At 47.2% G+C, this 18,878-nt stretch overlaps 1 protein-coding gene across 1 annotated transcript in view; it reads left to right on the forward strand.

Annotated features, from left to right (window-relative positions):
• The first annotated feature begins 1,713 nt into the window (after positions 1–1,713).
• Positions 1,714–18,878, forward strand: part of TMEM255A (transmembrane protein 255A) — a 47,406-nt gene continuing 30,241 nt past the window's right edge. The window contains exons 1-3 of the mRNA XM_019949411.3: positions 1,714–1,866; positions 8,390–8,532; positions 17,122–17,184. Coding sequence (XP_019804970.1) covers positions 1,809–1,866; positions 8,390–8,532; positions 17,122–17,184 — 264 coding nt within the window. The 5' untranslated portion in view covers positions 1,714–1,808. The remainder of the gene's footprint in view (positions 1,867–8,389; positions 8,533–17,121; positions 17,185–18,878) is intronic.

Consider the following 18,878-nt stretch of genomic DNA (forward strand, 5'->3'; position numbering starts at 1 on the left):
GAAGCTTCTTTTCTTCCTTTGGAAGATGGGAAAGGGCAAGGGCCCTCGGTTCCATTTCCTGGATAAGGAAATGAAGCTTCGCAGTAGATTAGCAAGCTAGAGCTGGAAAGAACCAAGTACTCTCCTTCATCCCATCGACTCTCAGGAGTGTTTTATACTTGATTTGGGGATGTTTTGAGGGTGCACATGGAGAGAGGGTTGCAGCAGTCATCAGGGGGAGGTGGTTGGAAGGAGACCTGGCAAGCAGAACTTGGGACCTCTCACTGGGGCAGAATGAGTGCCTTCAAACAGGTGAATTCCCTGCAATGCCAGGCCCGCAGGGTTGAGTTTCCAGAAGGAGCTGGAGCCCACTGCTCTCCCCTTCCTCACCTTCCTCCTCCCTTGGCCACCAGCCAGATATCTTGGGGCACTCCAAGGAGGCCTCATCCTGTTCAGCCCTTTTGGGGACATCAGAACCACCCTCTAGGCCAACAACGTAGTGATTCCAGCCCAATATCCTAATGGGGTCTGGGAGGATGGGTTGGGGAAGGACTTGGTTGTTCTCCAAGATCAGGAACATTCCTACCACATCCCCAGTTTCCCTTAGCGATGCACAGGGGGTCTGTCAGCCATGACTTTCTCACTCTTTCCAAGGCTACTTGTGTTTTCATCCTATTTCACCTCTTGGGGCTAATGACTCCCTCAGGTTTTCAATATACTAGATAGAGTTGCGTTTCTCTACTAGCTGCCGTAGCAGGAAGAGCGCTGAGCTGGGAGTCCAACAGATCTAGGTTCAAATCCCACCTCTGTCACGTACTAGCTGAGTGAATACAGGAAATTTTCATCCCTTCTCTGAGACTCAGTTTCTTCAACTGTAAAATGGGGTTATCGATACCTCTTCTTCCTGCCTTGCATGGCTGCTGTGACGAGAAAATGAGATCCTTAACATAAAAGCACCTTGAACAAAAGCACAAACTCGGGCGCTGATGCAGAGTCATATTTGCTTTAGCTGAATCTCCTTCTAGCTCTTAGGGGGCTATTGGTTCTAGAATTCTTAGATCTGGTGAATAAGGCTGTGTTCCCTTGCTCCATCTCTGCATAATTTTATACACTCTAGTCACATCCCTTCCCAGCCTTCATCTTTCTAGACTAAAGAGTCTGCATTTGTTTAATCTATCTTCATATGGCAGCCCCCTCCACCCTCCCCCATCCTCTTGATTATAGAGTGGCCCTTCTCTGGATCATCTCCAGCTCCATTATGTCATTCTGGAAGCACTAAGACCAAACCTGCACAAATGTGTGTGTGTCTGTGTCTGTGTCTGTGTGTGTGTTCTCAGCTCTGACCCTCTTACTCTGCCCCCTCCCCAATTATAAATCCTAGAACAGGGTGCTTGCCCAAGACCCTCTCTCCAAACTACAGAGAAGACCGGTCGGCCCCAGGTTGTAGCCTCCCCCTCTTTCTCTACGCAGTCCTGGCCCCAAGGGGCTAAAACGGCTCCCTGTCTGGCTTGGGAGGCTGGGAGGTGGATAACTAGGATGGGGGGGCCGAGGGGGAGGGAGGAGGGGGGTCTTGCGCAAGCGCACGTCGCTGCTCGGACCGCCAATGCTGCTGCCTCCCGGAGCAGAGGGAGGCAGGAGAGGAGGGAGGGAGAAGAGGGGAAGGGAGGGGGAGGCGGCACTTGGGCTGCAGCTCGCAACCAGAGGCAGTCTCTCTCAGCTCTCGGGAGGGACGGGGAGCGCAGCCGCGGAGTAGGATGCTCTGCGGGGCGCCCTGAGCCTGGGGCGCGTGAAGCAGCTTCGGGGGCCGGGGCCACAGGGCAGCTTTCACCATGCATCAGTCCCTGACTCAGCAGCGGTCCAGCGACATGTCCCTGCCGGATTCCATGGGTAAGTCTAGCCGCCCTGCCTAGGGGCGGCGGCGGCAAGGGGTGAGTGCGCTGCCCCCTGGACTGCGAGCGCCCCGGCCGCCCCGAGAGCCAGGGAGCGGGAAGCGGGGCGAGGGAGGGGGGTCCGCGCGCCCCAGCGTCGGGGTCCCGGACCCGAGCCCCAGGGGAGCGGCCCGGCGGGGGCGGGGACGACGCGCGGAGATGCGAGCGCCCAGCTTGCGTCGGAGTATCCCTGCCCCGGAGTGCGGGTGTGTGCGTGTTTGTGTGCGTGTGCCGACAGTCTTGCAGCCGGTGGTAAATCCCAGCTGTCTGGGGATCAAAACACTTCCCTGCAACCTGCGCCTTCGCTTTCTATTAGACGCTCCCTCTTTGCAAAGTCCCCGTCACTTCTAAGAGCTCACGACTAACGAGAACTAGAAGAAGCAGGGTCCTCGCCCCCTCCCAACTCTGTCGAAGCTGCCCTGAAATTCAGAGCTGCGGTGGGGGAGGCCTGACTTGCACCTCGCTGATGGGGGGGTTTGCGCAACCCTGGGGGATGGGCGGCGGGGGGTGGGGAGAAGAAAAGGGGGGCTGGCAGGAGGGGAATTCCTGAGGAATCACTCAAGACCGCCCAGCCCTGCCGTCTGCAGCGGCAGGATCAACATTCCTTGAATTCGATTCCTATTTTGCTCCAAATGCCCGGAATTGTGCGTGAGTGTGAAAAAAGAGGGGGGACGACGAGTGAGAGCGCGAGAAAGAAAGCGAGCGCGAGCCCGCGCGTCTTCTGAAGTCGCGCTTTTCCTCTCAGGGTGGAAGGGAGAGGGAGGAGGGGGAACCCACTAGCCTGATTTGGTTCAACACCTTTCCTCATGAAAAGTGGGGGACAGCTGCCTCCAGGCACCAACCTGGCTGCCCCTAGAAGCTGCTTTTTGGTAGTTACAAACAAACAAAAACCCCAGTCCCACTCAGCGGTTAGGCACCTTCCCAAGTACTATGATTTCACTGGGCGGAGAAATTAATTTGGAGCCCAGGAGAGCGGGAGGGGATTGTCAAACCATGATCCCACCTAACCTTAAAATTCGCCTCGGATACACTTTAACCAAATCGAACTCTCTCTTTCCAACATACTTTACATTCTGCAAAATCCCTCCGTCCCGAATTCTTGCCATACAGTCGGCTCAGGTCTTCTCCGAAGAATTTGCGGGAACATCGAGGGGAGGGGGCGGGGAGGGGGCTGAAACCCCTACGTGAGCTCCCTACTGCCTGCAAAAGACCTCGTCTCAACAGAATTCGTTCACCGGAGGGGCCCCAGAAAGTGTTATCTCCTGGATGGTGGAAAGATCCGTATTTCCAGTGGTTTTGCATATTCAGTATAAGAATTTGCTCTTTTTTTATTTTTAAGGGCGTAGTTATTTGCAACGTGGTACAAATGAGGCCAAGGACTCGGGTCCGAATCCAGAACCCAGCAGTACCAGCCCCCCCAGCTCTCTCTCCCGAACACACGCGCGCACACACATACACACACGCACACACGCGCACAAGCACACGCACACAGAATGCACTCCTCACCTTGGCCAGCTGTGGCGCCAACGCAGCCCTGGCTCCCCGACGCCAGGCCAGTGCGCGAGGGAGGGCTGGGTGGAAGAATGCGAGGTTTCGGCCGCGCGCATCCCCGCAGTGGGCCACAACCGCCTGCAAACCCGGCCGCCCGCGCCCGCCCGTCTACCCGTGCGGGAGTGGGCAGGTTAGGGACCCCGGGCGTAGAGCGTTGCTCCTTGGCACCCTGCTCTGTGGGTTGGGGAACGAGATGAAGAGAGCTCTTTCTTGGGCTCCCAGGGGCCCTCAGCCAATCATGCGTTTCCCGAAAGATCTGCGCAACAAGAAGATGAGTGGGTTTCGCCCAGCCCAGACTCGACACTGAGGGGAAAGAATCAGAGATCCCGTATGGACGCGCGAGCCCTCTCCACGCAGCCCGCTTCGTAAAGTGCGCAGACCGAGGGCACTAGCAAATTCCCCAGTCGAGTGGTAACCCTGGGTTTCCAGAGTTTGGACAGGGGAGTCTCCCCGGAGTTCCCTGGCGCTGGTCCCGCACAGCCCGGGCCTGAAACAGCGTCTAGGCTACTTAGGAGCTACGCCCACTTAACTCAGCCCCGGCAACGCCTCCTTCCCTTGCATGGGGGGGAAGGGAAGTGGAGGTGGGTGGGTTTAGTGTTTCAGCCTCCAAGGGCAGCATTTCTGAGGGGATTCCCTCTACTGGCAGGACACAACCGCAGCCAAAACAATAAAATATAAAACACACGGACACACACTGCACCAAGGTGCCTGCACTCTACTCTTGCTGGCTGGCTGGGGCGGAGCAGGCGCGTGGCTGGTAATTTGACTCCGGCGCCCCTTCATCCCCTCCCAGCTACCCCCATCTCCCTTTTGGCAACACCGCCCCCAGGCGCTAAGGCACCTCTACTACAGCGGGGCTCTCCTTCCCTTGCAAATAACATATTTGTGATTCACCGGTGGCCTTGGATGTCTCCGGTCAAAGAATTGCCCAAAGGGGGGATTTCAGCACCTTTAAGGAAATGTTTGGGAGACTGGCAGAGCCTTGAGGCTCTTGTGTGGGCAGCCACCTGTTTCCACCGATGCTCAAGGCTGGGACTTCTGGGAGCCTCCCTGTATGGCAAAGCTGACTCAGGTAAGCAAATCCGAATCGGTTCAAAGATCAGCCCGAAGAATTAGCCAGTCAGCAACAACATAGTGCACAGGACAGGATACTGGGCCTCCATCCTTGCTGCACTCTGACGGAGATTACACACCCTATAATCAAGGGGTGGAATCAAGAACAGGTACTAGGTGAAAAAACAAGTGAGCAGAGACAATCATCCTACCTTCTGGCAACCCACACCTTGGTTCCCGTCAGATACGTAATCCTGGAACTGGTGGACATCATATGGGTGGTGGACCAGACCCACAATTACAACTGTACTTGTAGCAGTTATAATTAATATACTTACTGAGTGACGTATCTAGGAACTCAGGGACATGAAATAATGAGTGATTAGAGTGAGCTTGATCAAGAAAAACTTCTCGGAGGAGGTGAATTTTGAGAAGGTTTCAGAAGAAGGGAGGGACTCAGATTCAAAGACCGCAGTGCAGGTGGGGCTCTGACCAGGGAGGGGACTCGGAGGAGGGAGAAGCTGGCTGTACTGGGAAGGGTGGAGACAGCGAATAATTGGGCCCTTCTAGAGCAGAGCATCCTGGTCGTCACGAATCTGGGGTGGAGGAGGGGCACTGCAGAGAGGGAGGGCTGCAGTAGTTCTGCAGGGAGGCTGCTGGGGGCGGAGGGGGGCAGGCAGTGCCAGTAATGGGATTCAGACTCTCCCACTGCTGTTGGTTGCAGGGCTGGTTGTTTTTGTCTAAACAGAGAGATACTGGGCGCCAAGTAGACAGGCTAGTGAGAGCCACTGGGGTTGCGACACTAGTTGGCCAGAAAGCTTTTAGATCTGGGGAGCCCTTGGGTGTACCCTATTTTAAAAAACCAATTCTATGAGCGTAGCCCATATTTATTCTCACAGTTCCCCCCTACAGCCTTTTTGATTAGAAAGGAAGCTATTCTGAGATGTTGACTTGTTTATTCAACAAGTATTGACTGCTCACTAGGTATCAGACACTGTGATGGACACTGTTTTCACATACCTGCTGCTTTATTGAAGTACCTTATGGTGTCTGAGGGTTTTTTTATATGTTGATTTACTAAACAAAATCGGAATAAGATGTTCCTGTGTTTACGGGAACATCTAAGGCAGGCCCCAAATTGTACCCTAATAAGAACAGAACTCTACTTCTCCCTTCTTAAATAGAACAACAGCCAGGAAAATGTCCTAAGTAGACACAAAGAGCTGCTTTTTTCCTTTAGAGGACAGGTGCGTCTTGCTCTAAGTAGATGTGACTTTTCAGTCAAATTGACACTAAAGATAAATGGAAGGGATGATTCTTCACTTTTCAAAGGGTTTCACCCTGGGGTTCCTTAAAATGGTCAACTCCCCAAGTGCAGCTAGAAGTAATTTCATTTTACACAATTTTAGTCCTTATAAGTGTAAAATAAGGGGTGACTTGGGGGAGGATGTGAGGGGACAGAGAATAGATATTCAACCTAGTGATGGGAGAGTTTTCTTAGGAATTTTATCCCAAACTAATCCTGTCTGGAGGCAAGGCCCCTGTGGAGCTGCAGGATCTCTGCCTGGGTTTCTCAACTGACTGGATTTTCAATTCAGGTTCCAAAGCAGGAAAAAAAAATAGATTTTTCAAATGACACCATGTGGTTTGCTGAGTCACTTTTCTGACCTGGCTCCTGTTCTTTTAAGAGTTAGAGTGATATTTGCAAAGGAGACCCAAGAGCTGTGAATAAGATCAAAAGCCAGTTGGCCAGGAAGGAGCAGGCGAGTGATACTCCGAATTTAGAAAGACTGTATACACACACACCCCCACATCTAGTCTCTAAGGTGACATGTTTCCCCTGTGAGGTGTTGAGACACTTTGGTGTGCCACAAAGATACCCTTGTTTCCAGATGTTCCCTCACTCTCTTTGGCCAGTTTGGGGTGGGGGAGGGCTAAGATGGTGTAGAAATGCAGACAGGGGTGGGGGGCGATGTTGGTAAGTTTATGTTATTTAGAGCCCCTCTGTGGAGCCAACTGGCAGATTCACTGAGAACTGGCTATCATCAAATGGACTTAGGGATCCTGGTTTGGAGGCTCATTTAAGGTCCCTCGAAATCTAGAGGAGGGGTAACTAACCTTCAGATAAACAGAAGAAATAAATCCCTGCTCTTCTCCCCCCGCACCCTTCGCAGTCTGTGTCTCCCCGCTCTGCTCCTCTGTTTACCAGCAGTCAGCTCTCCATCTGCATCCCAAATAGCCCTCTCACACAAAGGGCCCTGATGTCACAGGTGTCTCCAGCGGTCCCGTTGTTTTTCCCCCTGGAGGCTGGACTCAGGCCCCCCAGGAGAGGAGCCTCGTTTCCCAACTCACTTTACCTCTCCTCCCAGGGTGCGATATGGCGCTTTAGTCTGTGGGTGCCTCCAGACGCTCAAGCCACTTCTACATTTCGATGTAAAATGGTCTTGGAATAGTACCGTATTAGAAATGACCCTGATGAGTCACGGCCCTCACTTTCGAGGCTGACGTCAGGGGAGAGACCGCCAGCCCCTCCCACCTCCCTTGGAGCCTTGGGCAGGGACCGCACTGGGGGAGACGAGACGGATGGTGGGGCTCACCCAGGGTGGCACTTCTGACGCTCTTCTTCCCTCGAGGAGGGGGCATCTGCTGGGGGCTGCAGAGCCAGCCACAGTGCCTCCCTCTCAGCACCATCAGGCCTCCTGGGTCTCCCTGGTTTTCTCGCCTCCCTCCCCCTTCCTTCATCCCCTCTCCCCTCCCTCCCAGTGGTGCAGTCTGGGCGGCTTCAAAGGCAGCTGCTTCCTGAGGCTGCAGCGAGGCCTCCCAGAATGGCGGGGTCCTGCGATCAGTCCCAAGTGGCCTCTTTAGGCCCATAAATGACAGCCAAGCCACCTGAGTGGGCAACCCTGTCATAAGGCTCCCCACTAGAGAACTGGACTCTCACAGCAAGTCCCCCAGTTGCTTATTTTTATGAGAACTCCTAGGTGTAACTCATCCCTGGTATTTCCTGTTGAGAACCCCCTCCAGAAAAAACGCACGCAGAGTGTTGAGCAGTGCTTCGTTCCTTAGAAAAAAAAATTAAATTCAAAAGCGAGTCTAGATACCATTTTTCTATCTGACTTAATAAGCCTGTTTTCGAAAAAAAATATTGGTTTGCACTATCATGTCCGATAAGCACTGAGTAGAAGAACGGGTTTCTCATCATTTGTATTTATGTCACCCTCACATAAGCCTAAACGGTGTAAGTTATAATCCTCCCCATCTACCTCCCCCGATACATATCTTTGTGGACTAATGGCCTCCAAACACTTACTTTATTACACACATTTGTTATGTGGCAAATCTTGCCAACACACCATTTTTAAAGTTTATACATGAGGTGGCAAATGTCAGAAATAAATGAAAAAAAAAATCCCAGTACCTGGCTTGGTTCTGATATTTACACTGAAAATGAAATTTCATATCTCCATCTTATGAAAAAACCCTCCTTAGTTGCATATTGGCCTTAAAATATTTTCATTTAATATCTCCACAGTACACTTTCCATCTATCATGTACCTTATAATTTGGCTTAAAAAAGAAACACTTCACTAAGTGGGTATGATACATCTTTTATCGAATGCGTTTACTTTTTATGTAACTGGTACAATTTCTTCTGTTGTTTATTTTCAAACTGGAAACATATATATATTATTGTAAACGTAACACCTGATGACTGCAAAAAACTAAAGCTCCATCTCTTCCCCATAATCCCACTCCCCAGAGATAACCCCAGTTACCAGTTGAAGTAGGAAAGGAAAACCTTCCTAGTGATTTGCTTCTGGAAGTCCATCCCTTCTCCAGCCGAAATGAGCAATTTCAGTTTCTCTGTGTGCTTTCAGGAGCCTTTAATCGGAGGAAACGAAACTCCATCTATGTCACCGTGACTTTGCTTATCGTGTCCGTATTAATTCTCACGGTGGGCCTCGCCGCAACCACCAGGACCCAGAATGTGACTGTTGGAGGTTACTACCCGGGAGTTATTGTGAGTATCAAAGGCATAGGTAGGTCTCAGTAGCTTGCTGGCTACAGACATTTGGTTCTACTCTGATGGTTTTCAATTCTGTTTGAGTTTCTGTGTTTGCTCAGATTTCCTCTGGGCTGGTTTAGGAGGGCACTGAACTAAGACTCAGAAGAATCCCAGCGCCATCCCTAACTAGCAGTGTGATCCTGAGCAGGTCATCTCACTCTTTAGGACTTCGGTTTTCTCGTCTAGGACATGTTACTAATGAGCAGTGTTAACCTTAGGCTGAGGTCCTTTCCTCTCTGGGCATCTGCTTTCCTAGATATATAATAGGGGTCACCTGACCTTACCTGAAATCTGAGGACCCTTGCAGCTTGACAGTCTGTGACGCACAGCACTGATCTCCAAAGTCATCCTGCCCTCCTCTCAGGAAAAATATGTGGGATGCTTACTCCTCAAATATGTGTAATTATTCATTTACAAATTATATGCATATTCATAACACGTACAAAAATGGAAGTTCAAAAATTAGATGAAAATGAAATACACTTTAATTTTTAATATCTTCATACTAACACTAGCTAAAATTTCAAGGAATGGTATGCACTTCGCATGAAATCTCATTAAAGATAGTGGCTGTAAGTCGTTATTTCAAATAGCTTACTAGATAATTTTGAATATTTTGTGCTTTCTTCTCAGATATGAACAGATTGTCATGAGCATCATTGTTTTTTTCATGTGATCTCACAGTGTGGCTGACAAAGAGCTCACCCTGAGAGTTCCAAGGGTCAGCTCTGTCATTTTCTCGCTGTGTTACATTATTAGGGTCATCTTCAACTCATGGTTTATCAACAGGAGTCTTTCCAAACTCCTTGTCCATTTTCTTGGGACTAGTTTAGTGAAGACTAGATAAGACTATCCGGGCACACGTGGTGGCTGCCCCACCACCAACCCTTTGCTGCTTGGAACCTGCCCTCCTCCAGAACGATAGCTCTCGCCTTGTCACCTGACATTCACACCGAGGGAGGGCGCCAGTGACAGTCTGTTCACTGAATATTTGTAACGCGTAATTTCTTTCTTATTCTTTTAGATAAACAAAAAATAGGAAACAAGAGTTCAAATCATTTCTTTCCATACGTCAGTGGATTGTTTTACGGATCCCCGGGCTGCATGCAATCCACTCTGGAAAGCGCTGAACTCTTTTTGCATACAAAACCTCATTTTATATCAAATCATCATGTTGTATATGAAATGAAATGAAATATATACCATTTTATCTGCCAATTATACCTCAATATAATTGAGGAAAAAAGAAAAGAAAAAGAAAACCAAACCAAAACCTCATTTGGATCTACACACACTGCTATCGAACCCTAAAACCTAACTCTAGAGGTTGGATCGTATTTTGAATATCAACTAAATGACTTCCCAATTGTAACTGCTAGAGAGCGGGAAGGAAGGTTAGGGTGGGTTTTTGTTGTTGTTGTTTACATTTTAGGTTATCAGGGAGGGCAGACGGCTTTGTTGCTGTTGTTTTGTTTCTTTTCTTTTTTACTCTTTTTTTGGAGTGGGGGGTGTTGGAAAGAGAAGCAAAGAAAGGGGAAGGGATTAAAGATGGATGCCTTTGACAAACCAGCGCCGGGAGTGACCAAGCCTGACGCCTGTTGCCTAGGTCACCGATTCCGCAGTCAGCCGTCTCAATAGCCCTAGCGGAGCCGGGGCCTGACACTGGGGCCCAGCTGCTGAAGGCCGCCCGCCCTTCCCGGGAAGTTCCTTCGCAGCTCTTGAGCCGAGCCGAGGGCAGGTGTCCCACAGACACCGTCTGGTGCCCTCTGCTAAGCATGTGATGTGAGAACTCACCCGGTCCACTTCCTGTGGTGAGGCAAGAAAACCAGTCATCAGCAGAATTGGGTTTTATTTTTAAACACAAGAGGGGCGGGGGACAGAGGAAGGGGGGGCTAAGATTGCATTTTGGTGGCTTGGGAAAGCAATTTATAGGGTCTACGTGACTTCGTGGGCTTCAGGTAGCTGCATTTAGTAAAAGGTTTCCGACTGATGAGCAAATGCTCAAGCCAAGATTCAGACTCTCCCTGGGTGAGAGGAAGGTATTTTCCATGTCATTTAAGAGTAGCAACTACTATTCATGAACGGTGCTTCTGAACCTTCTCTGTAGAATATCTGCCTGTGGGTGGCTGGGTTGGAATACATTAACAAAGGAAAGAGGGCGCGTGATTGTTGTTATTGGAGTACCTGACGTTCAGCTAGCACTGGAAGTTGAAGCAGTGGGGGCGTGTGTCTGTGCGTGTGCGTCTGGCTAAGAGCTAATATGGAAATCTTAATAGGAGAGCCAGCCCTAGCAGTGTGCCCTATGGTTTAATCTTAATTTTTTTGCTTTTATAGTTCCTGTAGATTGTTTCTTTAAAATGGGTTTTAGTTATAGGAAGTGAAGGGGGGAAGACTGCAGATCGAAGAGCAGAAAAATCCATTTGAGTTGATAGGTCAGATCATGTTATAACAAATACAATAAACAACTCATACCTCTGAAACAATAAATGCCTGGGAATCCAGATTTATCCGGGACTGGGGTGCTTTCACTAATTGAATAGTTTGGTTATTAGAGAGGTATTATATAAACTCTAAGCCAGTGGTTTCCCCACCTTGGTGTGTATTTTAATAAACACCCCAGGGGAGTCTAATTCAGGTGGATTGGCAACCACCTGGAGAACTAAAACACAATAAATAGAATGGATAAAGAAGATGTGGCACATATATACAATGGAATATTACTCAGCCATAAAAAGAAACGAAATTGAGTTATTTGTAATGAGGTGGATAGACCTAGAGTCTGTCATACAGAGTGAAGTAAGTCAGAAAGAGAAAGACAAATACCGTATGCAAACACATCTGTATGGAATCTTAAAAAAAAATGTTTCTGAAGAACCTAGGGGCAGAAGAGGAATAAAGACACAGACGTTGAGAATGGACTTGAGGACATGGGGAAGGGGAAGGGTAAGCTGGGACGAAGTGAGAGAGTGGCATGGACATATATACACTACCAAACATAAAATAGATAGCTAGCGGGAAGCAGCAGCATAGCACAGGGAGATCAGCTCAGTGCTTTGTGACCACCTAGAGGGGTGGGATAGGGAGGGTGGGAGGGAGGGAGATGCGAGAGGGAAGAGAGATGGGAACATATGTATATGTATAACTGATTCACTTTGTTATAAAGCAGAAACTAGCACACCATTGTAAAGCAATTATACTCCAATAAAGATGTAAAAGAAAATACCCACAATAAACAAAGTATGCTTGCAATAAAACCAGAATGAGCAAAATGTGTCATTTTCAGATTCCACACTATCAAATTGGTCAGTTTGAATATAAAGATCATGGTATAGATTTGTGGGAAAATGTCAGGTTATTTGGAACTCTGCTGTTTTAGGACTCTGGTTAAATGTGCACATGAGAATTTAAAATTTTAAAACAAACAAATTAGGGAGCAGTTACTAGATTTAAAGACGACTTAAAGACTACTTACCATACAATTCATTTAAATATTGAGATCTCAGGCATTGAAAAATATAATCGCGTTTGCATAACTCTAAGTCATGCAAAACTTTTCTGAGCCATCTTTATTTTGCCAAACGAGATGCCCTTGTACAGTGAGGTGCATTATGATAGGGTGTTAGCTACTCTACCTGAGCTAGAATGTGGTATCATCATCCTAAGACATGTATGCAACAGGCATCTTTACAGATGTGCTCATCTGTACAGGCTAAAATGTAAAATTAAAAAAAAATTAAAACGAACACAGAAAGACAAACTGGCTTAGGATTTTTACTGTCCTCGAATGTTCAAGACATAGTCCGTTCCAGAAGCGTTCCAGTGAGCTTTCTACTCTGGAGGCCTAAAGAAAACCAAGAGCCTCGGTTGTATGAAGATGGAAAATGCAGGGGAGAGAGCCAGGTCCTTCTCTATAGCTCTCTAACCTTACATCCAGGAGAACAAGGCCTCTACATGTGTTTCCCATGCAACCCGCAAGATGGAGTTGGCCACCTGATCAGTGCTGAAAGCCTTTCACTCTAGAACCTTCTCCACCAGCTGTTATACTGCTAGGGCCCACACCAGCCTGGGTTTTCTTTTAGGAAAGAAACCAGGAGCTTCTGTCCCCTCTCCCAGGTGGGGGAAGGGGGGTGTCCAGTTAATTGAAAATTATATCAGAGTTGCCATGGGGTAGTAGGATACAGAGACAACAGGGATCATTCAAAACAGTCAATAGGTCAGAAACCTCTAGGCCAGCGTGGCTTCAGCTTCACATGTGAAGACTCTTGATAAATCCAAGAAAGTTTTGACTAACTTGAATGTTCAGGAAGTAGAAGGAGGTCTGGATAGTGGGATTTTGTGGTTTATTGTGAATTAGGCAGAATTTTTTTCTACCTCTTGTTGAAAATGTTTCTAAAATATAAGATCATTCTAAGATAAAGTTCCTAGCTAGTAAGTACATTTCAGAGATGACACTTGAGCCTTGATTTACTAGATAAGACTAACCTTCATTGGCTTCCTGTTGCCTCCTTAGCATTGTCATTCAAAGCTCTCTGAAGATGCCCTTGGCCTGGTCTCCCATACCTTTCTTTTACCAAAATTTTCAATTCACAGTCCCCTGAACATGACTTGGGCTGGAACGTCCTCCCTGTGCTCTCTCTCTCTGTTTATCCAAATGCTCTGTCCTATTCCAACTTAAAGACACAGCTGGGACATTTCTCAGCTACTGGGATCCACAGTGGTGTCTACCATCTTTGAACTCCCTACTGTAGATTCCTTCCACTCATAGTTCTTGGGAAATAGTCACATTCTGCTTTGTGGGATGTTGGGCTATATTCTCATTTAGCTTTGTTTATACAGGTCCACAATCCCTTATCTGAACCCTTGGGTGAGATGTGTTTGCAACTTTAGACTGTTTTGTTTTGTTTTTAATTTCAGAAAGATAATAGACTGCATATATCATATATTATCTAACATCCCAGTGGGGTCTTGAGATATACCCCATAATCAAGCACCTTCGTCTTTCTACAATAAACTGTGAATTTTTACACTAAGTAGATAAACATTATAAAATAACCTCACGTCAGTTCAAGGTCAGGTTTTGCCACCAAGTTAGTTACCAAAAACCCTTTTGGTTTTAAGAGCCTTGTTGATTTCAGTATTACAGAAAGGGATTGTGGACCCATTATCTAATTACAGCTCCTCCAGGCCGAGTCTTGTTGGTCTTGGTATCATACCCCACCCTGCTTCCTGGCCTCCATATCACAGGTGTAGCACAGTGCCTGCCACAGAGTAGATGTCCAATTAATACTTGTTGAATGATTAATCCATTTGCACCTCAGTCCCAGTGGATGGGAATAGGCATAGATTATAGGGTGCAGCCTAAAAAGAGCTCTTGAAACTGAGTTCTCATGATTTGCCTTTTTTTCTTCTACAAGTGGAGGGCAGCCAAAACAAAGCAAACTGGTTATTTGTTCAGGTAATGGGGAGTCAAGATGGAGTTCCAAAGGTCTGAACATTCCATGATTCCGGGCAGTTCTCGAGCAAGGACCACAGAGCTTACCTTTCGGAGGCCTCAGGAGAGCAAACAGTTGATTAGAAGCAGCTGCCCATTTTCAGGAAATTCTGTTGATTTTTCCTTCTTTACTTTCACCCCCTCAGCTCTTCCTCAAATAGGACTTCTCACTCCATCCTTACAGGGAACTTCTTCCCTGGGGGGCAGAGGTGAAGGTCACTATTCTGCTAACACTGGCCACAAATACAGCAAAGTGTGGCTGGAAGAACACCAGCTGTTAGGGTGTTCTTGAGGGCTCGTCCTGGCCCTGCCGTGAACTTGCTGTAAGAGGGGATGAGCCCATACAATTCTCTAGGCCTCCGTTTTGCTATCTATCAAATGGGAATGATATGAGCTCCACCGAACTCCCTAACATGACTGTGACCATGGCAAGCGCTTCTTTAAATTCAAATGCTCTTCAAATGTAAGGTAGTTTTAGTGATACTGGTGAGTTAGTTCATAAACCTGTCATCCAGATGAATGAATTCTTCCAGCCAGGACTCAATTGATATTAGTTCCCCACCTGGTGAACTCTACCTGTCTTTGACCCCATTTATCCCCTCTGTGAGATCTGAGAACGACCATGTATATGTATTTAGCAGCCTACCTTATGCAGGTCACGCTACGTACATACCTTATCTCATTTAATCCTCACAGCAGTCCTGTGTGGTCATGACCATTATGATTCCCATTTAATAGATGAGGAAAACGAAGCACAGAGTGGCTAAAGAACTAGCCCAAGGTCACACAGTTTATAAGTAGCAGAGCCAAGGATATAATACAAAATGAATTATTCTCTGCTCCTTCAGCACTTTGTTTCTACCTCGCCTGTGGTCCTTAAGCCACAGTCTGCCTCTCCCTCACTAGACTATGCACTCCTGCAGGGTAGGGGCCATGTCATCTTATTTATCTCCCAAAAGTACTCAGTGAGTGTTAGAAAATGGAATGAGTTGGAGTGGAATAGAAATAGAATGGAAGGAAAGGGGAGGGAACTGGATGAATTAACTGGTTGGCCTGGGATTTCCAGTCCCAGAGCACCTTGTCTTTCCGGCCAATTCCATGAGGCTTCAGGCCACCTCTTCCGGTCACTGCCATCAGAGAGTTATTTGAGAGTGTCAGGAAGAGCGAGTGTCTTTGCTTCCCGTCTTAAGGCAAAGACTGCTGTTGAGGCTCAGAACATTCAGTGAATATCTGTGGAAACTGATGAACTGCTCAGTGAAAGGACTTATTTTCCATGTAAGAAACTGCCCTCTGACTTTCTTTCAGTCTCCACAAATGGCCCAGAGTGTCATAAGCACAGGCTATTCATGGAATTCTTCCTGAAAAATAAAAGCTGTGCAACATATTGGGAGGGGAGATAAGACAGAATACAAAACTCTTATGAAACAGAGCAGATAATGATAGGATTTGCCAGCTCAAATCAGGTTAGAGCTGCCCCAAAGTTAGGTGTCTTTAAAAATAGTAATAATAATCACTAGAACAATAACTCGAATTTACTGAGAACTTACTGTGTGCCAGGCCCTGTGCAAAGTTCTTTGACTGTATTGTCCTGGATAATCCTTATAAAAATCCTATAAGACAGCTACTACTATGGTCCCCATTTTCCAGATAAGGAAACTGAGGTTTAGAGAGGTCAGTCAGTTTGTTCAAGTCGCACAGCCACAAGTGGAAGAGCTGGGGTTAGAAGCCAGGCTAGTCTGATGACCAGGTTTTAATCACTATACCTCATCACAACACATTTTAATTACATTTCAAATAAGACCAGGCGGGAGACAGGTATAGTTTAACCGTTGAGTGAGGATGTTCTCAGTAGAGTCTTGGACGGCATGGGTTACACCTTTATTCTCTTCAGCTTCTATTTCTCAAGAGGGGTTGCTGGCTGAGTGGCCCTGCAGAATGAGTCCTTGGAAATTTGTATTCATTCCTTCCATTCATTCTCTTCTTTCATGCTTAGGTTTCTGAGGCAAGCACCCAGTCCCCCTACACTGCCCCACCAGGCTCCTGCCCAGCCCTTGGGTCCATTAGATTTCCAAGACTTGGTGTAAGGCTTGGGGGCCTCAGACTGAAAGAGATGTCCCTGTGAGCCAAGGTAAGGCGGCAGATGGAAGGCCAGATCCTTAGTGAGGCTCAAGAGAAGTGTAACTACATTGCTGGACTTGTGTTAAGATTTATTGGTCCATTCCCACCACTTTTTACTTCTTCCACTTTCACCCCTGACAGCAGCCATCGGTTAGTGATCATTTTCAGCTGAGAATGGCAGACTCAATCCACTAATGGCAGAACTGAGAGCAAAGTGGAATCTGCTACCCCGAGCCATCATCCCAGCCGCTTAGGCAGGGAAATTGTTTTTCAGGGTTTTACACCGCCATTTCTATTCACCCTTTAATGAATGCTTTCTGTCCATAAATGAAGCAGAGATGGAAGAAGAGGTGAATAAGTGCTAACATAAACGGCAGTGGGTCAACCACAAATACAGGCTTTCAAAAAATAGTTCTTTTTTTTTTTTAAGTCTAGGTTAAGGTGCTTGCTGATTTCTAAAGTACTTCCTGCGTTTGATTAGCGTGTCTGATGCATCAGAAATCGCTATTTCAAACCTTTATTTTGTAATTCGTGCATCAGGATAGAAGGTCTCTTTTCAAAGAAAAGATAAAGATCAGAATATAATGCGTGCTTTTCACCATTATCCATCTTTTACTGACTCACCAGTCACATGCTAGGTAATGGATATTGAAATTGAAACAAGCAGCCTCTGAAAAGCTATGGTTGACTTTTACTTTTAGCTCCTGGGCACACGAGTTTCTTTTTAGGTGTGATTCATATCTACGAGGAAAAATTGGCCAATGGTGGGAGAAATACTTTTCTTACTCATACTGTATTTGTGTAACAGCTGCACGGGTTTAGCATCTGTACCCCGGGTATTTTCTGTTATCCTGAATTGTATCCCAGGGGTGGAACGACCGTGCGGTCAGGCTAACCATCTTCCCACGTGCTACCTGTGCCATGTTGCTTTGCAGCTCGGCTTTGGCTCATTCCTTGGAATCATCGGATCAAACCTCGTGGAGAACAAACGGCAAATGGTAAGTTTTCATCGTTATAGAATCAAATTCTTCACCTGAAAAAGCTCAACATTTCTGTGGATAAGTGACACATTTCTTAAGGTTGCCCAAATTGGGCCACAAAAGAAACAGCTACTTTACTTTTCTCCTAAGCCTCCGGGGAACTTGTTTTAAAGTGACCCTGTGGTATGGGACTTGTTCTCACCCTGCCTGATGTTCCCTCAGTGGCCCAGCTAGTCTCCTTAAGTCACAGGGATGGAATAATCTGGATCTTGCCTTTTGCTTTTCTCCTCCTTCGCAAAGGAGTGTGCCAGCCTATCCAGTCAGGCCAGTTGTCCTCGCATCGGATGCCTTTGTGTCTTCGATTCCTGCTGCTGCAGCCCTGGCTCACTGGCGACCCTCACACCTTCCTCTCTGATGCATAATCTTGGAGAGGAGTTTTCGCAGAGGGTTCCTGCCTTTTAGGAGATTCCAATCTAGGGGACTTTAATTAACAGAACAAATATATTTAGGGCGCAAGAAGACGAAATGAAATTACGAAGCCAACCTCAAGTATTCCCATTACCCATACATAGTTCAAAGCTAAGTATGTGTAACGTTGAGAGGAAGGGTACGCATATAACAGGAGGTAAAACTCACAAAGTTCTATGTCCGAATGGGGGCCCGCAAGGGCAGACTGTTGTATTTTCTTGCTTCAGCCTGAGAAGGCTTCCTAGAGGGCAAGAGAAGACGGTACAGACCGAATTGCAAGCATATTGCAGTTTTATGGGCTTGTAAATCAAGATGCCTGGTGAGTTGTCAGATGGTGGACTGATTAGGCTTCCCCGTACAAGTCACTGTGGCATCTAGACTGATGCTAGGGTCTATTCAACAGCAAGTTTAATCAGATAACGTAATAGCTCCAGGGACAGGGAACTCTAACCGTGTGTTCTCCCCCCAGCAATGTAGGGAATCACCCTCAGAGGGGTTCTAATAGTTCTCTTCTTCCATTTCACCTGGGCTCTCCGCTGCCAGTTGTGTTTGCACTTTGGGTTTAAATTATTCAAAATGACAGGGGAGTTCTAATTGTAGAGCTGATCATAGCATAGCTGATAATGCCAATTTCATGACATCTTTCATCCATTATTTACCAACTCTCGGTAGTGCTGTGAAGCGAGATTTATGGGGCGACGTTTCTGAACAACTCCCAAAGGAGATCAGTATTACCTTCTAGCCTGTGAGATGGGAGGACCTTAGGGTGGCCTTGACTGTGATTTCCTCCTCCTCCCTGGGGAGCAGCTTAATGCCATGCTATTTCTCTACTTTAGCCCCCAAACACCTCAAAGAGGGTGTTTTGAGGGTCAACACGGGCAGATGGTGGGCTTAGGCAGTACCTATCCCTGCCCCTGGTTACGCCTTGAAACACCTACCCCCACGTTGGGTTGTGGTATCGCCCTTGTAATGGAAGACAAATTACTAGGAAAATTTCTGTTATCTAACACGATCAGAGAATAGGGCAGTCTGCTTCCAGCAAACATTTCTCTTACTTGAACTTTTTTGTATGTACCACACAGAGTTGATCAATTTCAGAGACTTCAACCCTTGTAAAATGTCTTTGACACCTAAGCCATAATAAGTTGAGTGTTCTCTTTCTTCAGTGATGCAGGGCCATGTAGGGTTGCGCGGGGCCTCAGAATCATCCCTTCTTCATCATTGCCCACCATGAGGGGTTGGGA

Source organism: Tursiops truncatus, chromosome X (genome assembly GCF_011762595.2).
Source record: "Tursiops truncatus isolate mTurTru1 chromosome X, mTurTru1.mat.Y, whole genome shotgun sequence".
NCBI lineage: Eukaryota > Metazoa > Chordata > Mammalia > Artiodactyla > Delphinidae > Tursiops > Tursiops truncatus.